The 18,506-nt window shown below is 48.9% G+C and overlaps 1 protein-coding gene across 4 annotated transcripts in view; it reads right to left on the bottom strand.

Moving 5' to 3' along the window:
- Window positions 1-18,506, bottom strand: part of SLC43A2 (solute carrier family 43 member 2) — a 37,369-nt gene that overhangs the window by 9,377 nt on the left and 9,486 nt on the right. For all 4 annotated transcript variants that reach the window (XM_068154628.1, XM_068154627.1, XM_068154626.1 and 1 more), the window contains 9 exons: window positions 16,385-16,574; window positions 15,322-15,377; window positions 14,509-14,585; window positions 6,982-7,074; window positions 6,047-6,180; window positions 5,403-5,605; window positions 4,595-4,738; window positions 834-972; window positions 265-397 (listed from right to left, as the gene is read on the bottom strand). In XM_068154628.1, the coding sequence (XP_068010729.1) occupies window positions 265-397; window positions 834-972; window positions 4,595-4,738; window positions 5,403-5,605; window positions 6,047-6,180; window positions 6,982-7,074; window positions 14,509-14,585; window positions 15,322-15,377; window positions 16,385-16,574 (1,169 nt within the window). The remainder of the gene's footprint in view (window positions 1-264; window positions 398-833; window positions 973-4,594; window positions 4,739-5,402; window positions 5,606-6,046; window positions 6,181-6,981; window positions 7,075-14,508; window positions 14,586-15,321; window positions 15,378-16,384; window positions 16,575-18,506) is intronic.

Raw genomic sequence — 18,506 nt, 5'->3', positions numbered from 1 at the left:
TGGTTGGACTCGATCTCAAAGGTCTCTTCCAACCTGGTTAATTCTATTCTGAAGGGATGCAAGCTGCATTGGTATTGTGGTTTTCCACTTTCAAGACTGAGGTTCCCAAAGCAGGACAGAAGATTCCCAGCAGTGCCAGAAATCCCTCCTGCCACTAGCTGGTGTCGCTGGCTGGCAGCACCTCCTGGCACTGCCCTGCCTGTTGTTCTGCCAGGACCCGCACCACCAGCCCCTCCAGCACACCCACCCACTTGCCCTATTCACCTGCAATGGTAGATTAGGAATAAGACAGGTGATTCCAAATCCAACCAGCAGGACATTTGTGAAGGCAAAGGCGTTGGTGGCGTTGGCAATTTTCTGGATCTGCCGGTCACGCTTTTTCTTTTTCTTGTCGCTTCTGGAAGGACAAAACTTGTGTTACACACAGCACTTCCAGCAGCTCCTGGAACTCACAGCAAGGTTCTCCACACATCACATCAACTCTATCTAAACCAGTTTGGCTAGAGGACTGCCTAAGGAGGTGGTGGGATCTCCATCAGTGGAAGCTGAGGAACATCTAGGCAATTCTTTCAGTGCTGTTACTCTTACTGTTAGGCTAGAAGGGAAGTCTGAGCCTCCTCTGCTACACTTTAAATTTGCTCTTCTTGACTGATCTTAGTGGACATGGAAGATAGTTTGGTCCTTTCCTCTGCAATTATCAAGTCTTCCTTCGGGCTTTCTTTTCTATACTGAAGAGCCAACATTCTTTCCAGGCTTTCATCACAAAACACATTATGCAGAGCAGAGGAGGCCTGCTAGGTGGCTGCGTGTCCCGTGTGGTGCACACTACGCACTGCTCAGCGTTGCTCTCCTCATTCTCCTCTGAGCCATCATCGCACTCTTTCATTCGCCAGTCCATGATGTAGCCGATCACAGGAGCTGTCAGCAAGCACAGCAGTTGCAATACCCCAAAAATGGAAGTGTAGAGAGCCACTGCAGGAGAGGGGAAAAAAAAGAAAGAGATTTTTCAAAGTCAGCCTCAGTGGTACCATAGCAGCAGAGAGGAAAAAAGAGAACAGAAACTGTTCCTCCCCACTCACCACACTCTCATTAAAACCCCAGATCCCACGTGCTAACAGGCAGGGCTGAAGGAACTGGGACACCAGAGGCCCACTTCGTTATTTACCCTCCCAAAGACTCAGCATTGGAGTGGACACACTGGGCACCCTTGCTTCAATCATTCTGATCCTGCACTAATGTTCTGAGCAGCCTCAGCCCAGCAGCAGGTAGGGCTCCAGAAATGGGACCCAGCAACTGCCTAGTGCCAGTGAGGTTTTATTCTCCCTAGAACCATCAGGGAACCTTTTTACATGCAATGTATCCTGCACAGGCAACTCTGCCTTAGTTATCTCCTCTCCTGCCTTGCTGGGAGTTGCAGCTACATCTCCTCCAGCTAGGAAGCCCCAGCAAAGACAAGCCAGGCAGGAAGGTGAGGACCAACGTCACCACCATTTTGTGCTGAGTGGACAACTTTAGAGGCCAGAGGAGGGGATGTTAGCAGAAATCCACACAGCATCTTAGAGCAATCATTACAAACTCAAATTGGTAGAAATTCCCCAGGGGTTAAAGACATGAGAAGTGCCTACATGGCCTGCTAAGGGACAGCTTATGCCAGCAGACTTAAGAGAACTGTCCCACCCTGCAATGCTTTTTCCACTTCCTCTCTGCCGCCCGTGTGATGGGTTTGTAGGCATTGCAGAGAAGGGCTGGTGAGTCATGGTGTACCACAGCTCTGAAATAAGGATGTAATTGTGAAACTGCCTGTCTCAGCACACAGCACTTACAAGCTACAGCACTGTAAGCAAAACAACCAAGAAGAAGTTGTTTTTGCCCATCCTAACACATTTCTGGAGGTAGCCAAAGCAATACAGCCAAGATTTACACCAAAGTCAACTTGGTAGTGCAGAGAAATTTCCAACAAGCCTTTCTCTTCTGTATAATTGCAGCACACCTCACCAGGGCCACTTTGCCATGCCCAGAGATGGCATCTGATGATACTTTCCTGGCTCCAGTTGCTGGCAAGGAGATCAAGAGGAACTTCCAACTCCAACCTCCAAACTTACATTCATGCCCCCATTAACCTCCCCACAGGCAAGTCCTCAAGTGGCCCCACATCCCATCTCATAGCAACTGCTGTAGCCAATAGAGACAGGTGGCATCACTCTCTGCAAACACTCCTGGAGCTGATTTGCTGCTGTCTGGTTATTTTTTAATAGAGGGTAAGAAGCAAGCCACGCTGTCACATTCTTCCTCTTCATGCTATTCTGAGCTCTTAATCTTGGGCTTTAAACAGCAAAAGCAGAAACCAACTTGAGGCATGGAATGAAATTCATGGGCTTAGCAAAAGAAGGAAAGAAAGTAGCTGCTGCAAAACAGAGCCTCCTCAGTTTATCATCTTAAAAAAAACCCCAACAACAGTCTTCCTGAGGAGAGGAAAAACAAGAAGAGAACACCACCTAGAAAATACCAGCAGCTTTGGCAGAAATAGAAGCCTGGATACAGCAAACAAAGGGTGCACACATGGGCACAACCCCTTGTGTCCACTGTTCTGTGTGCCTTTCCATCAAAACTATCCTGAGCAAGCACCTCATACAGCTGAGTTTTCCAGCCCATAGAACCACAGAATGTTTTGGTTGGATGAGACCTCTAAGATAGAGTCCAAACTTCAACCTTAGATTGATTCTATCCAACTTGATTTCCATTCAAGCTCTCCAAGTAGTACCAGATTTGAAAGCAGGGTGATAGTTTATGAAAGGTGCAGCCAGATTCCAAGGTCGAGAGACCACAGGTCTGCTCTCTGCTGCATTCCTACAACACAATTGCACAGTTATTTAAAGAGCTACTGAACTTCTTAGCCTCTCCCCCACCTTTTAAGGGTTTTAAAAGATAAGTAGCCACAGGCTGACTGCTTTTTCCACCTGTAGGTTTCATGACAGGTTTAAGTCACTATAATCTGTACAGGAAGCAGGGCTTTTAAGGTCACTGTGCCTCACTGCTACTTAAAGGCTTTACTCTATCTGAATGATTTTTCCCACATTTTTCTCCTGTTCAGCTCCCAGGGATATTTAAGAATTTTGACCATAACACTTGCAGGATTGACTCAACTCTCTTTTTTTCCCTTGCTGAGTGTTCCTGAAAACAGTTGCAAGTGAAGGCAACTCTCGAATCAAATAACATTCAGCTAAATAACTGCAAGAAGAAAGAAGAATCCAAGGGAGCAGCATCCCATCCTCTCCTGATCCACACAGATTACATTTCTAGAGAGTCTTGGAACTGCTCTTGTAGCATGACACTGCTGAGACTAGACAATATCACTGTTTTCCTGATGCCATGGAAACACCAAGACAGCGGACTGCACTGTGAGCCCAGGCTGCATTCAGGGGGAGGAGGTGGAAAACTGGAGGAAATCTCAGAGGTGGCACAGAAAAAACATAATACACCCAAGAGGCAGTGTCCCTTTCTTAATACAGGGCCTGAGCTAAACAGAATTAGAATTAATATCAGCTATATATGTTGCCAAGTACCGAGGAGGGGAGGGAAAAATGAACCAAACAACTAGAGCAAGCCAAGGTAAAAAGAAATTAAACAACCAGCGATGTAGAGGAGTTACAAGGCAAGCAAAAACCCAAGCTGTGTTGGGAAAGGTAGGCAGTGTGAAATTTGTCCTGTTTACTGTTTAATATCTAAATTGCCTCTTGAGCCAGCAGATAAAGAGCTGAATGCTGCAGGCTGTCAAAGGCTCAAGAAAACAAAGCAATTCAGGGAATGCCAGGGCACTTGGAATCTCCCAGTTCTTTCCCTCCCCCAGAGCTCACTCCTGTTTTCAGAGGAGTGCCTCTTGATTTATCAGCTCCGTGCAATCCAGATTTAACAAGTTCAAACTGGATCTTACTACAAAGGACAGAAAAAAAAAAAAAAGAGAAAGGCAGCTAAGCCTTGTTTTGCAATCCTGAGCATTCTCAACTACAGTAAACTAATGTACTCTTTCCTGTTTGCCCCGTGGACTGAGGCAGAGCTATAAATACGGCCGAGTCCGGCACCGCCAGCACCCCCGAGCCTCCCCGGCACTCACCAGGCTGCACAAAACAGCTATGACTTCACTTTTCCCACCCCCGGTTGCTGGGCTGAGAAACCCAGTCCAACCATTAGTCATGAGAGTCAGCTGCTCTCCTCTTTGTGCTAGCTTAGGGTAAGCAGAGCAAATACCTGATGGGCTAGGTTTGCAGATTTAAAAACAAAATTAGCAATGATCACAGTCCTCTCCAAGAGGCTCCTTCCAGCAGCCCAGCTGGGGAAATAACACACAAGAGGATTCAACAGACACTGGGCTAAAATTAGCTTGACATTCAAGTGTCCACCTCCCTGCCCCTCTGTTCTGGGCTAGTGCCAGCCTTCTGGTAGACCCTACCAGCAGCTGTCAACTGCACTCTGACACCACTAATTGCCATACAAAGTGTATCTGCTGAGTAATCAGGCTCGTTGGACTCTTGCAAGGACCAAGTCTGGGCCAGGTCTCAGTTCCAAGGATACAGATAAAAGCAGCTGGTTATCCTACCTTGATCCTCATCTCCAGACAGAAACTCAAGGATTGTATTCATGGCTCCCATGTAGAAGATGAGCCGAAGCTGAGTGACACACATGGTGATAAGGCTGAGCAACAAGATGGGACTGAAGACACTCTTCATGAAGGAGGGAGTAGCTGCAGAAGGAATAACAGAGACTTTGAAGAAGGCAACAGAAGCTGCAGAAGGAATAACAGAGACTTTGAAGAAGGCAACATATCTTCATAAACATGTTTAATTTCAGAAGAGGCTTCCACCCCTGGGTTAGCAGGTCTTCTCTTAGCTAGTTATTCCAACACTGCATGCCCGTGGCAGCTTCAGGGAGTTCACAGCTGGCAACTACCTGGTGCCTAGCAAACTTCTGTAAAGAACAGCTATGGATGCTTGGAGTTTGGCTACCAGTAGCTGAGGCAGGAGAACAGGAAACAAGAGTCACTTAATTCTGTGGATTAGAGCAAATGGAAACTTCAAACCATTTGCTTTTGCCATACTCCTGAGTAAGGAAGGCTTGGCCATGAGGGCAACAGTGTAGCTCAGAGACAGCAGTGACCAACGGTACTGTTCATTACCCATCCTAGTGTGCCAACCACTGCCAACTCCTTATGGTGTATTTCAGCAAATATACAAGGACAGGACTCCTTATATAACTGAAATTGCATTGAAATAGTGGTGGTTGGCACAGGGCCCTGGCAGCACATGGATCACATATCATCATCTCTTATAAACAGGTCGGAGGCAGAGCAGAGAGGCCGACAGGCTTGTGCCAGCACAACCATCCCTGGGGCACTCATGGAACCACACCTGCATTGTCAGGTTGGCACTTCACTTCTAGGTCCACTGTAGAGAGGCAGAGCTTGTTGTTCTCTTGCAAGGCTGCTGGCTCCTTGGGGCCCTTCATGGAGCTCCCCACGCTGAGACGGCGCCCCACAGTTGTTACTTGCTTGTAGAACTGTTTCCCAGTGATTTTGTGGTCAAATCCCAGCCAGCTGAACTTTATTTTCACCCTGGTGGGAAGTAAAGAGCATGAGAGCTGCAACACAGGGTGAGGAATCAAGAGGCAGCAAGATTGCAGGAGTCAGGAAGGCCATATGTAGATTTAAGGCACTGGTTTCCATCTACAAACTCACAAATGGTCTGGATCCAGAGCACAGCAAGATGCTTAGCCCAGGCCAGTTTGGCACAGGTCAACAGAGAAATACTTGTGACTACTGACTGATTATTTTTCCTTCATCATTCCTACACTTTGGAAAGTTCTACTTGCTGGGGTATTCCCCAGTCAAGACATAATGCTAATAGCAGGCATAAATCTAAGCCTAAGAAAGAATGGCAGCAATAAACAGCATACAAGGAAGTTCCTTGCTCACTCCTTTAAATTAGCCAAGACAGCACTTTCTAGAGGATTAAGAATGGGATTAGCCCTCAAGGCCAGTCTAGAGAACACTTACGAATAGTCCATGTCTTCTGGTCCTGGGAAAGGCTCCAGTGGCCAGTTGAAGAAGCAGTTGAGGAAAACTAGTCCTGCACAGCTTGCCCAGACAAGTAGAATAAGGATGAAGGAGACCCCAAAGTCATATATAACCTGGAATCACAAGGGAATATGTTTTTGGCTATAAGAGCAGAAATGAGGTCTGAAAGGAAGCTGTGGGAAAGAAAAACATGCTGCATTTAAAATGAGCTCAACTCCAGTGATAAGCAAACAGTTCTGTGACATGCAGGCTTGGAAAGAGATGTATATTCACAACTTCAGCAGCAGCTACAGCACCAAGAGGACCTCCAGCTGGAATAGCAAGCAGCTGTAGTGCAAATGGCTGCCATCAAAGGTTTGAATCCAGGATTTCCTCCTTGGAAAGCCAGCAGGAACTTCCCTGAATACCTGAACCTGGCTTACCTTTACTATATCCCCCTTATGCTAACTCTGCAATGGAATGTCTTGGGTTCAGAGAGTTATGTGCTCTACCAAGGCAGCTCAAGAGCCCATCTCTTCTGCCCTTCCAGTGCTGCTTGCTAGCTCTGAACTGTGTTCAAAGCCAACACCTGTGACAGTCACACAGGTTAAATATACACATGTATGTACTCCTCAGACTTTAAAAAACAAACAAACCAACCTACTCACCACAAAAATATATCTTTGGGCTTTCACTTTTACTAAACATCTTTGAAGTGTTGCTGTCTATTAGCAGCCAGGCTGTTCTCCCTGCAGTATTTCTTGGGCTGAAGCAGTCACTTGGCAAGTCAGGAAGAGACAGGGACTGAATCTTGCAAAGACATCTCTAAGAATGTTTTAGCAACGAGTCTCTCTCTTTCTTTCCACATTATTGCTAAATGGTGCAAGACTCTAGCACAACAACACTGGGCATGAGTCACGATCCCACGTCCTCACCTTGATTCCTGGAAAAGTCACAGCAGAGGAAGCATAGGAGCCAATCATCAGGGCAATGAACGTGGAACGAAGGTCGCCGAACATGTTGGGCAGCTGGTGGAAGAAAAAAGTTGGTTCAAACAGGCCGCTGCCAAGGGAGGGGGAGAACAGGGAAGGAGGCTTTCTTGAGAAGATAATGGCATTTAGGATTGAGAGTCCTGGATATCAGACTCTGAAGCAACCAGTTTTACTCAAGGATAACTTAGCTCTGCAGGTTGCATTGGCATCTCCGGTGTCAGAGAACATCTACAAGCCCAGACGTACGTGCTCCATGACACTGCTCCTTTCCAGCCTGACAGCATACTTTGCATTGGTTACCTTTAGCACAGGAGTGTTAGCTCCAGCCTTTGTGCTTTCTTTAAGGGCTCCTTAGCCAAATCTATAATCATCACCTCTTTTCCTCTCCAAAAAAAATGTGCCCAAGTCCTCTGCATATGACCCCCCCTTTTAGTCAAGACTTGTGAGAGACACGCTCTGATTGCTGCAGTCTTCAACACACCCTGCAACACCTTCAACTACCAGGTTTGTTTATGCACCTTGGGTCAGCACCCAAATCTTTGCAGCAGACCAGAAAGTTCCTGTTATAACAAGAAGGAACAGAGGAAAATATGAGCTGTGTTGCTGTTTGCATTTCCATTTCTAGCTAAGTCCCTGGCTCCGTCTGTGAGAGGGGACAAAGCTGATCATTTCTCCATCAGGTGGATGGCTCAGATCTTGGAGTAGGTGCAGGAGAGCAATCACAAGCATTCAAGGCTTTGCTGCCTGACCAAGTTAAAAGCCTGCTGAACTCTGCAGCAAGCAACTGCATCTCACATTGCTATTCCTGCCACCCACCCCACTTTGCTGCCTGGGCTCCTGTCAGGTGTGATAGCATTGCTGAGAGCAGAACAAGCTGGTTCTGCAAGGATCTGTTGGGAAAGCAAAGTTCTTGGTGGGGACAGCTAGAAGCAACTCACAGCAGCTGCTTCTGCCACCTCAACAGCAAAAGCACTCCCAGGCTGGCTTTCCAGCCCCTGCTTCCACTCAGGACCCTAAAGCAAAGTAGAACAGGCAGGAAGAGCTGTGAGACCTTCCCATTCTCCTGGGAAAGCAAGAACTCACTCTTTTTCTAAACAGCCAGAAGTGGACAAGTTTCCATCCCTAACCAATGATGGCCTGAAAGGTGAATATTACAGGGAGGAGCTTTGAAGTTGTAAGCTACAGAGAGATCATCCTAAAGCTGGTCAACAGGCAGAGATTGTGCTGCAGGCAGGCAGACAGATTTCCCTCCCACCTCCTTTTTCAGGTCACTTACTCCCCCCAATTCACTGTGGCATCACTACACGTCAGCCTCAGAGGGCCTTAAAGCAGGACACTGCAGGTGCCTTCTGGAACTGAAAGCTCAGCCAGCATTTTATCTGGTGAAAGATGCTGCAGAGCAAAATGGTTCAGAGAGAATATTAGGCCAAATCTGAGCAAGCAAATGCTGTCATCACATTCCCCTTCCACTGCTGAAAAACAAATCCATCTTTCCCAGGAGCAGCATATAAGGCAAGCAAATCTGGCCAGTGTCATGGCAGGACCGGGGTGTTTACAACACAACTATTCCTGTGCAGGAACACTCCAGGATCCATCTGGCTGTTTATCATCCCTCTGTCTCACTGCAGAGCTTCCTATGCAGTGCAGTCTTTAGGTCCTCAGATAACCCCAGCCAGGGAAGAGCAGCAGCAGCAGCAGCAGCGCTGTGCTGAGCCTGCTGCTGCTGGTGAACCCCGGGCAGACACACAGGGCCGAGGCAGAAAGCGCTGCGCTGCTCTGCGGCGAGGATCCCCACACCCATCCCCAGATCCCTGCATGCGGGAGAGCTGCCAACAGGCTGCTTTCAGGAGCTGCAGACAGGAAACGGCAAAGGATCCAAAGGTCTGTTACCAGGCACACACAAAAAAAAACCCTCTCTCTTCTTGGAAGCAGTGGCCTGAATACACACCCCAGAAAACAGCATCTGCAGCATACAGTATCTGCAGGTTCCAGAAGGGCTGCTCGCTGTCGCCAGGCAGAGTGTTCATTTCATCTCAAATGCCCCAAACCCAAAATAATCTCCAGAAATTACAACAAGCAGCTGCTCCTGCTGGGGAGCTCGGAGCAGGGCAAGAGCTCCACAAACACAGCTGCTTCTTGGCTCGGGCTGGTTTTCCCCAGAGATCACAAAAAGCCTTTTTCATACAGCTGACAAGCAACTCCCAGGTGGATCCTCCCTGCTCTGAGGGCTACTGGAGATGTAGGGCAGGGCTGAAGGCAAGCAGTCGTGGCTGGGAAAACCCAAGCCTGCTTCTGCTTTGATGGGGACAGAAGCCCTAGAAGGGTGAGAGATTTCCTAAAATCCTATTTGGCATCAAACAAGTAGCTAGATTTAAAAAAACAAGATTGGCCATAAGAGATTTAAAGTCTTATTCAATCCCATCAAGGGAGAAACTGCAAACACTGAGCACTTGGGAGGAAAAGAAACCTGAGACTACACAGTAGGGCAGTGAGAAGGCAAATGAAGAAGTAGTCCACACGCATACAGAAAACCTCTCAGACTGCAAGTGGCAGCACTGGCAATGCCTCTGCAGGTCTCATCTAGAGACCAGCTACTAAAATAACACACAATATTTACCAAGTCATGTTTCATGCTGTCTTCAGAGCAGCAGGCATTGGAAAAAATGAACCAGAGGGAGGAAAAAAAAGACCTAAGCCAGAGAGCAAGGAGGCTTTTTGTTTTCCTGCTACCGAAATGATCTGATCCTCATTCTGATCTTCCCCCTGCAAGCCAGAAGGGGCTCCCCCACTAACTTCTGCCCCTGCTGCTGTGACAACCCAAACTCTGCAAGACCTACAGTGACAGAAATTCCTCCTGTTTAAAGGTCACAGAATCACAGAATCAGTAAGGTTGGAAAAGACCTCAAAGATCATCAAATCCAACCTGTCACCCAACACCTCATGACTACTAAACCATGGCTCCAAGTGCCACATCCAGTCCCCTCTCGAACACCTCCAGGGATGGGGACTCCACCACCTCCCTGGGCAGCACGTTCCAATGGCTAACAACTCTCTCTATGAAGCACTTTTTCTTCACCTCCAGCATAAACTTCCCCTGGCACAGCTTGAGACTGTGTCCTCTCATTCTGGTGCTGGTTGCCTGGGAGAAGAGATCAACCCCCTCCTGGCTACAGCCTCCCTTCAGGTAGTTGTAGACAGCAATGAGGTCTCCCCTGAGCCTCCTCTTCTCCAGGCTAAGTAACCCCAGCTCCGTCAGCCTCTCCTCATAGGGCCTGTGCTCAAGGCCTCTCCCCAGCCTCATTACCCTTCTCTGGACACCTTCAAGAGTCTCAATGTCCTTCTTAAACTGAGGAGCCCAGAACTGGACACAGTCCTCAAGGTGTGGCCTAATCAGTGCTGAGCACAGGGCACAATGACTTCCCTGCTCCTGCTGGCCACACTGTTCTTGATGCAGGCCAGGATGCCATTGGCCTTCTTGGCCACCTGGGCACACTGCTGGCTCATGTTCAGCCAGCTGTCAATCAGTACCCCCAGGTCCCTTTCCGTTTGGCTGCTCTCCAGCCACTCCAACCCCAGCCTGTCCAATGTATTAACTTTATTCCCCATTAAATTTTGCTATACCCTAAATGGTGTTTTTTTCCCCCCTCCCAGAGTCCTTTTTTACAAACATACAATCCTAAACTGATAAAATAACTTCCTCTTGCAAATTATTTTCTCATCTGCCCTACAGTGAGTTTAAGACCTTGATTTTTCCACCCCCCCCCAGCCTTTTCCTGCAGATAATCCTTACACCAGAGACACCACAGCAATACAACCAAAGAGTGGAGCAAGGGCAAGGGACTGAGAACTTGACTGCTGGAGAATGGTGGGTTTGTTCAAGCTGCACTGGTTTCCCTATCAGGGGTGTATTTGGAAGTCACACAGACACTAAAAATATGTTCTCCAGGAAAGCCTCAGACTGCCTGCTTTGTCCACAGCCTATGGAAATTCCTGTTCCCGTTCTCCAGTAAACAAAAGATCACAGAGCCCCAAGCTGTATTAATATTTCCAAACAGAGATTCACTGCACAGTGATGCATGTGTCGTTCCCCCCACCCCCTCCCCCCCCCCCCCAGTTGAAGGGTGTTATTTGTAGCAGAAAAATCAGAGCAGAGCAGCTGTAATTCTTGAAAGGAAAACAGGACAGAAAACAATCTATAAAAGGCTCTTTGTGGCAATTTATCACACATGTTTATTTCTTTGCATGAAATAGCTTCAGAGCAGAACCAGTGCCAGATTCCTGTGTTGCTGTCAGAGCCACCAACACAGATCTGTTTCCATTTCCAATCTTCACTTATATTGGCTAAGAGCAAGTCACGAGGCAGAAGTCGCCCCTCTGCATTTGAGCAACAGGCACAGCCTGACCTTGTTCCCAGAACTGGGAACAGCACCACTCACTTGCTCCTCCCCGAGCCACAACGCAAGGCACCCAGGAACAAACAGCAGCTTGCTTTGGCTCTGCAGCTTGCCATGTGCTTTCGTGATACCCTGGAGACTTGTTACTGAAAAAGGCTTGGAACCCAAGAGCCAAAGCTTCATGGACTACTGTCCCAGGCTGCAGTCCTCAGAGATCCTGTTTATCCCTTGCACAGGCACTGAGGATTCATCTCCTGCCCTCCTATCAGATCACACCATGCCCACGCCTGCAGGTGTCCCAGGAGGTTTCAACACCCAATGAGGCTCCCAAGCTGCAGCACCTGGGGAGCATCCCAACCCCACATGCTGCAGATGCTCCCTTCGTGACCATCCTGCTACAAAGCAGCAACTGTAACCTGCTTGGGGTGGCCAAGGACCAGCTCAAGCACCAGTGGGTTTGACCCATTTCCTGGAGCGTTTCAGGTCACTTGCAGCTGGCAGGAGAAGTCACCTTGCTTTGACTTGTGCATGCACATGCAGGCTCGGCAGCCAGTGCCTGTGGCAGCCAGAACAGGCTTACTTGGCACCAGAAGTTGATCAGTGCTCACTGCCCCTGTGTAATGAATGTCCTCAATAAGGTCTTTGAGTCTCCTCTTTCAGCACTTCAGCCTCTCCTGAGCACACTGCATGCAAGCCTCAGCACCCAGAGCCCACAAGCCATGGATCTGTCATCCCTGCATCACTCTCTGTATCCATGGGCCACAGGTGGAAGAAGCCCACTAGAAGATGAAGATGATGACTCTTGAAACACTAACTGTGAGCACCCCAGCTTGCAGGCAGAACCATAGAGGGATAAAAGAGTAACCCAGCAATGAGCAAAACACACCTGCTTTTAGCAGTCACCACCACAGCTATGCTGTGATGCAGGTGAAGATCTGCTCCACTCCCACCTTGCTCTATTTTTAATCCATCTGTGTGCCTCAGGTACCAAAATGCCCATGCAGCTCTGCAGGGAGGCACAAGCAACTACATCTGAATCTGGATTTGAGAAGCCAAGCCTGAAGCCACCTCAGCTCTTTGCAAAGCACAGTGCTGTCTGGAGGGGATGGGCTCCACCTAAGGTTTCCCTATGGGACTTCACAGCATTCACTAGTTGCTTCAGACCTCCTCAAGGCTTGGATCTCTTCTTGGAAGACTTGACCTTTTTCCTGCCACTGTACTTCTCTGGTGCTGCAGAACTGGCTCACTAATGAGGGCACTCAGTTGCTTTAGCTTACTACTTCTTGTGCTAGAAGCCACAGGCCAGCACATCACATCCAATAAATTTCTGCCCTACCCTTGCCCTGCCTCCTATCATCACCAGTGACTCTCAAATAATCTGTGACCCCTTAATAACCACCCAGAGAGACAATAACCAATGCTGGCAGCAGCAGGATGGGAGTCCTCTCCCACAGCATTACTGATGTGCTCCTCTCTTTGCTTTCATTTGAAGCGTGGCAGGATGACATTTGCCCCATAGTTCTTTGGGACCACAGCCAAGGCTTCGAGGGAAGAACACTGGAACACATACTAAGGAGAGACTGACATCTGCATGGAGTTTTGAAAGCTTTGAATATAATGAAAGCAACAGGGACAGCAACATCACAGCACACACAGTGGTCTGTAAACCCAGCCTCTGCCAAAGTCAGGCCTCAAGGAGTTCAGCTGGTGTCTGAGCCTTGCTCAATTAGAGGTAACCTTAAAGTTTTACTTCAACAGCAAGTTCAAGGCAATGCAGTCCAAATCAGAAAGCTTTCAGCCACAACTCAAGAGCCATCAGTGCTTCTCCCAGCCTGTCCTGGGAGACTTGCCACCCAGCCCTGTTTCAGACACCCCGACAAGGATCAGGGTGAAGAAGTAGAAAATAAAGCAGCTACTTGGAGGATGATATTGCTTCTGTGTCCAGGCAAAAAGAACACCAAAATGTAGAGATTCAGCTGGCAGCTGCTGACCAATGCTTGCAAGACTTGTCTGGTCTATGGGTTGTATGAGGGGGCTGCACAGATGACGCTCAGTGCATTCAACAAGGCAGCTTTTCTAAAGAAACCTGGGAGGAGCTCTCACCCTTCTGAGAGCAAGAGCCTTTGTGCTCAGCAGCAACCATTTTGCTGGGGTGAGACACAAACTGCCTTTCCACAAAGCTGCTCATTCCCAGCTGCAAGAGTTTGTGTCCTGCTGATCCTTCCTGCAGTACGTCAGTGCTAAATCCAGAGCAAACATACCCAGCCTGTGCCAGGTGGCTGAGCACTGCTTGTACAGGCATATGACAAGTCCTAGACAAAGGCACTTCCTTTTTCCCCTCTCCTCCTCCACCTGAGATGCAAGGGGTGGGTAGAAAAAAAAATAACAACTGAAAAAAAACAGGGGTAAAAAGCAGCCCCAGAATACCATGAGGGTGGTGAGACACTGGAACAGGATGCCCAGGAGGGTGGTGGAAGCCTTAGCCCTGGAGGATTTTATGGCCAGGCTGGATGTGACTCGGAGCAACATGATCTAGTGTGAGGTGTCCCTGCCCATGGCAGAGGGGTTGGCACTAGATGATCCCTGAGGTCTAGTGTGAGGTGTCCCTGCCCATGGCAGAGGGGTTGGCGCTAGATGATCCCTGAGGTCTAGTGTGAGGTGTCCCTGCCCATGGCAGAGGGGTTGGCGCTAGATGATCCCTGAGGTCTAGTGTGAGGTGTCCCTGCCCATGGTAGAGGGGTTGGCACTAGATGATCCCTGAGGTCTAGCGTGAGGTGTCCCTGTCCATGGCAGGGGGGTTGGAACTAGATGATCCCTGAGGTCTCGTGTGAGGTGCAGCAGGGCTGGAACTAGATGATCCTTGAGGTCCCTTCCAACCCTGACAATTCTATGATTCTCTCTATGAATACCCAGTCAGAACTCAGCCTTTCAGGTAAAAGAGTGACTGCCCCTTTGTACCACAGGAAAACATGTGCTATTCAATCCACAGGCAAAAGAGCCACTTTGTTCTTTCCTGCTAGCCCAGCTCACAGCCACAAGAAGGAAAGAAAGAGTCAGGTAATAACTCTTCACTCACCGTCAGCGAGGTGAAGGTCATGCACATCCCACCGAAGCCGTTCAGAGCCAGCGCAATGAAGATCAGCACAGACAGAGCTGCAACAATACAATACCTGCCCTTAGCTTTGACTGGGGTGGAGAGGGAAAGCAGACAGAGCCCTCAAGGCTTTGGTCCTGACATGTGAAAAGCCTCAGTGAATCAACACCCTCAGGACATGCTATGCCATCCCTGACCCAGCAACCATCTGCCCAGCCACACAGAGGGGAAGGGCCAGGGCTTTCCCCCAACACTGAGTGCAGGATGGGATCATTTCTCTCCAGGATGGAAGGGTTTCATTTCTCTGATGCACAGACTTGCTGATACAGCTTGTCTGAATGGGCCTTAAAAGGAAGATTTACTTGAAGAAACTGTATTCAAAGTGTCATCTCACTATCTGGTCCTGAGAAGCAAACTCAGTTTATCCCTGGTGAGAAAACTGATTAGACCTCGTGTGCCATTCCCCAACCCTGGAAAGGCTTGCTTGAAGTTGCTGCTTCACAGGACCTGACCCTGCACAAATAGCCAGGCTGTCAGCTTTTTATCTCAGACATGTGGCCCTTGCTGTGCCACTCCATGTTGTGAAACACCAACCCTTCCCAGAGCCACTTCCACAACCAGCAGATGCTTGGCTTGTGCCCTCAGCAAGACCCCAGCAGAACACTGGAGATGTGACAGTCTGGGCATGTGGCAGTCAGAGCACACAGTACCATGCTCACTTGTCTGCTTCACCCCCAAAACAAGCAAGCCACAGCCCCAAAGCCCTCCCAGCTCAGCAGAGAGGTTGGTACTCACAGTCTGGGTTACTGGCACCATAGGCAATCAGCACACAGGACACAGCAAAGCAGGCACTGAAAGAGAACCACAACCATGAGTGTCTTGGCCCTACACACAGCACATGACAGATGCACCCACCTCCTCAGCACCTTGTTGAGTAGCACAGTACAGTGTCTGTAAAAAACTGGCAATTTGGAAAGAAATATCTGGCTATTTCCCTGGATTTTACAGGCAAACCTTGCACAAGGGCTGAGGCAGAAACCTTTCCTCCCAGTACTGACAGCTCTCACTGGACCCAAATTCCCCACTGATTTTCCAGCACAGAGCTTTGCCAGCCCTCACCTCAAGTTGACTGAAGCCAGCAGCAACCTTTGTTCCAGGGCTCAGCTATGGTCAAAGCACTCACAGTCCTCACCTGCTCCTCTCTGGCAGAATGTGAGTCTTGCCCTGTTTTTCCCATGCTGTCTGCAGGCCAGTTTGCTTTCTGGGACAGTTCAGTACATTCAAATTCAGCAGTGCTGGGGTCCACTGTGCCAAACAAATCACTAATCCCTACATACCATGACAGAAGCAGCTAACAACCTTGCTATCTGAGGCAGAAAGCAGCACACACCACATGGCAGAGAAGGGCCCTAGAAAAGGCAGGCAGGACGTGTTTATCCCCAAGTTAACTCCCCAGCTTGCAAATGATGATGTAACATCTTGGGTTTGTGCCTCTCAGGACATAGCTCCCAGCTCAAGGAAAAAGCTACCCATCATGACTCACAAATGACTCCACTCTTCCTCCAGGCTCCATCTGGTCAGGGAGCACAGAGCAACACTGGAGAGATGAAGTGTGGACACAGAGTCCTAAGCCCTTCCCTTATGGAGCAATCCACTGTGCTGGCCAAAAATCATCCCAGAGCTGCTCTGCTACCCTGTGTATAGCCAGCAGCTCCCAATAGGTCCCAGCCCCATCCCTCACACAGTTCCTGAGGCTGCAGAGATCCCATAACAGGCACAGCAGCAAAACAGCACCCATCTGCTCCAGCCAAGCCAGGAATTCAGCCCTCAGTTCACCCCAGGAGCCCAGGATACCAACCTGCCAAGCAGCCGCAGCTTGCGAGGGCCATACTTGTCCATGACAATTCCCAGGGGCAGTGTGATTGCACTGAGCAGGAAGGACCCAATGGTGAAGGCCAAGTTCAGCATTTCATCCTGGGCATTGCAGGAAGGCCATTTGTGCTCTGAATCTGTGCTGTTGTCATACTGAGGGCCACTGGTGATGTTTTCTACATGGGATGAGAGAGGACCATCGTGTTAGGATGTGACTTGGAGCACTGCAGGAGGGAGGGAAGAGAAAGAGCCACACACACAGGGTGCCACAACACACTGGGCACACATCCTCCTGCACACTGCATTTGTTATTGTAATCAGAAATGGAGAATGGAAAGAAGAGGAGCAGAAGGAGGAGCAGGGGATCAGTTGCTTCTTCTTAGGATCAGGTGATAGAACAAGAGGAAATGCCCTGAAATTGCACCAGGGGAGGTTTAGGTTGGATATTAGGGAAAATCTCTTTCCTGCAAGAGTGGCCAGGGATTGGAACAGGCTGCCCAGGGAGGTGGTAGAATCAGCATCCCAGGAGGTGTTCAAGCAACAAGCAGACATGGCACTCTGGGACATAGTTTAACAGCCATGGTGGTGTTATGTTGAAGGCTGAACTCAAGCTTAGAGGTCATTTTCCAGCTGAAACAATTCTGTGGCTCTGTGACAAGAGAAACCTGATGAGCTCAGCTGGGAGCAGGAAAGGGGTGCACAGACACCCAGGGCACAAGTACCCCAAGCAGAGTAACAACCTAAGGACAGAGATTCATTACTCTGTGAAAACAACTACACAGCAAGGCCTTGGCAACTCCAGGGGACTAAACCCAGCAAAGCCTGAGGAAACCAAGACAAAAACAAGGTCCTGCTAATCCGCAACTGGCACGTCCCAGCAGCTCTTCTCTGTATCTAAACTGGGAGTGATAATTGCAGCCAAATTGGTTATTTTAGGTCCAGTCACTGGGCTGACAAGACCTGGCACAGAGCTACAGCCTGCTCAAATGAAAAGCTTCCTACCCTCACTGCGGATCCAGGGATGAGAAATGGCTTTGCAGCAGCCACTCTGCTCTGCTCCTGAAAAATCCTTCCTGGATTTAACTACCCTGTTCCCAGGAGGGCTGGCAGCTCACCTGCCTTCTCCATTTGTTAAAGGACTGATGCCTCTTTAACTTCTGCCCCATAATTAGCATTTTCTATTCTTTCCAAGTGGGTTTAGGCCATACAGATCAATTGTCATCTCCAGCTTTCTCTTCTTGCCCTTACACGAGGAACTCTGCAAGCAAACTCCCACGCTGAACAGAGCCCACGTTGTGTGAGAGAGACAGAGACAGGACAGTTCAAAACAAATAAATAAATAAAAGAAAGACAGAAGTTCCCTTTTCTCTGCAACAGCAGTTTTACTGCCTCATCTCAACTCTGCTCCTGTCACAAGCCTACTCCAAGGTGGCTTACAACTCCTCAGCAAGCCCACGTGCCTGTGCCTTTAGACTGTTACCAGCTCAGAGCTCTGGTGCACTCCAGCTCTCCTGCTCCCAGAGCTTATCTGGCTTAGGAGCAACCTTTGTTGGCATGACAAAGCACTTGCTTTCTTACTGCTGCAGGCCAGTGACATAAAATGTTCTCCTCCACACTTAACAACACTGAATTTTCTCAGGTCAATGGAAAGAGGAAGTCACCCACACACCCATCCACATGAAGCAAGAACTAGAGGTTCCCAGGGAGCTGTGCTTAGTTAATTAGCAGGAATCCCTCATGTACAAGTGACTTCACATTCACCTCTTGATGCAGCTCATGGAGGAGATCTCCTTGGCTGCTTTCATGCTCCTGGCATCTCTGGAGATCACAACACCACACTTGCAGCTTCTCTTCTACCTAAGCCTCAGCACCTTTACAGTTGCTGGTTTCACCCTGGTTCTGTCTGGCCAAAACAACTCTCCCAGCTTTGTGTCCATTGCAAACAAATCGTGCTCCACCTTCCAGACATGAGGTATTAGCAGGAATTCAGGTGCCAATACCCAGGGCTTCTCAGCTGCTGCCTGCAAACCTTGCCCTGTCCCCTCCCAGCACTCCAGGGAAGGTGCATGCCATTTCTCACCATTTACACTGCTCCCAAGGTATTGACC

The sequence above is a fragment of the Melanerpes formicivorus genome, unplaced genomic scaffold (assembly GCF_026170545.1).
Source record: "Melanerpes formicivorus ecotype bairdi unplaced genomic scaffold, bMelFor1.0.p_v2 SCAF_29, whole genome shotgun sequence".
NCBI lineage: Eukaryota > Metazoa > Chordata > Aves > Piciformes > Picidae > Melanerpes > Melanerpes formicivorus.
This window is presented reverse-complemented; position numbering and strand designations above follow the sequence as displayed.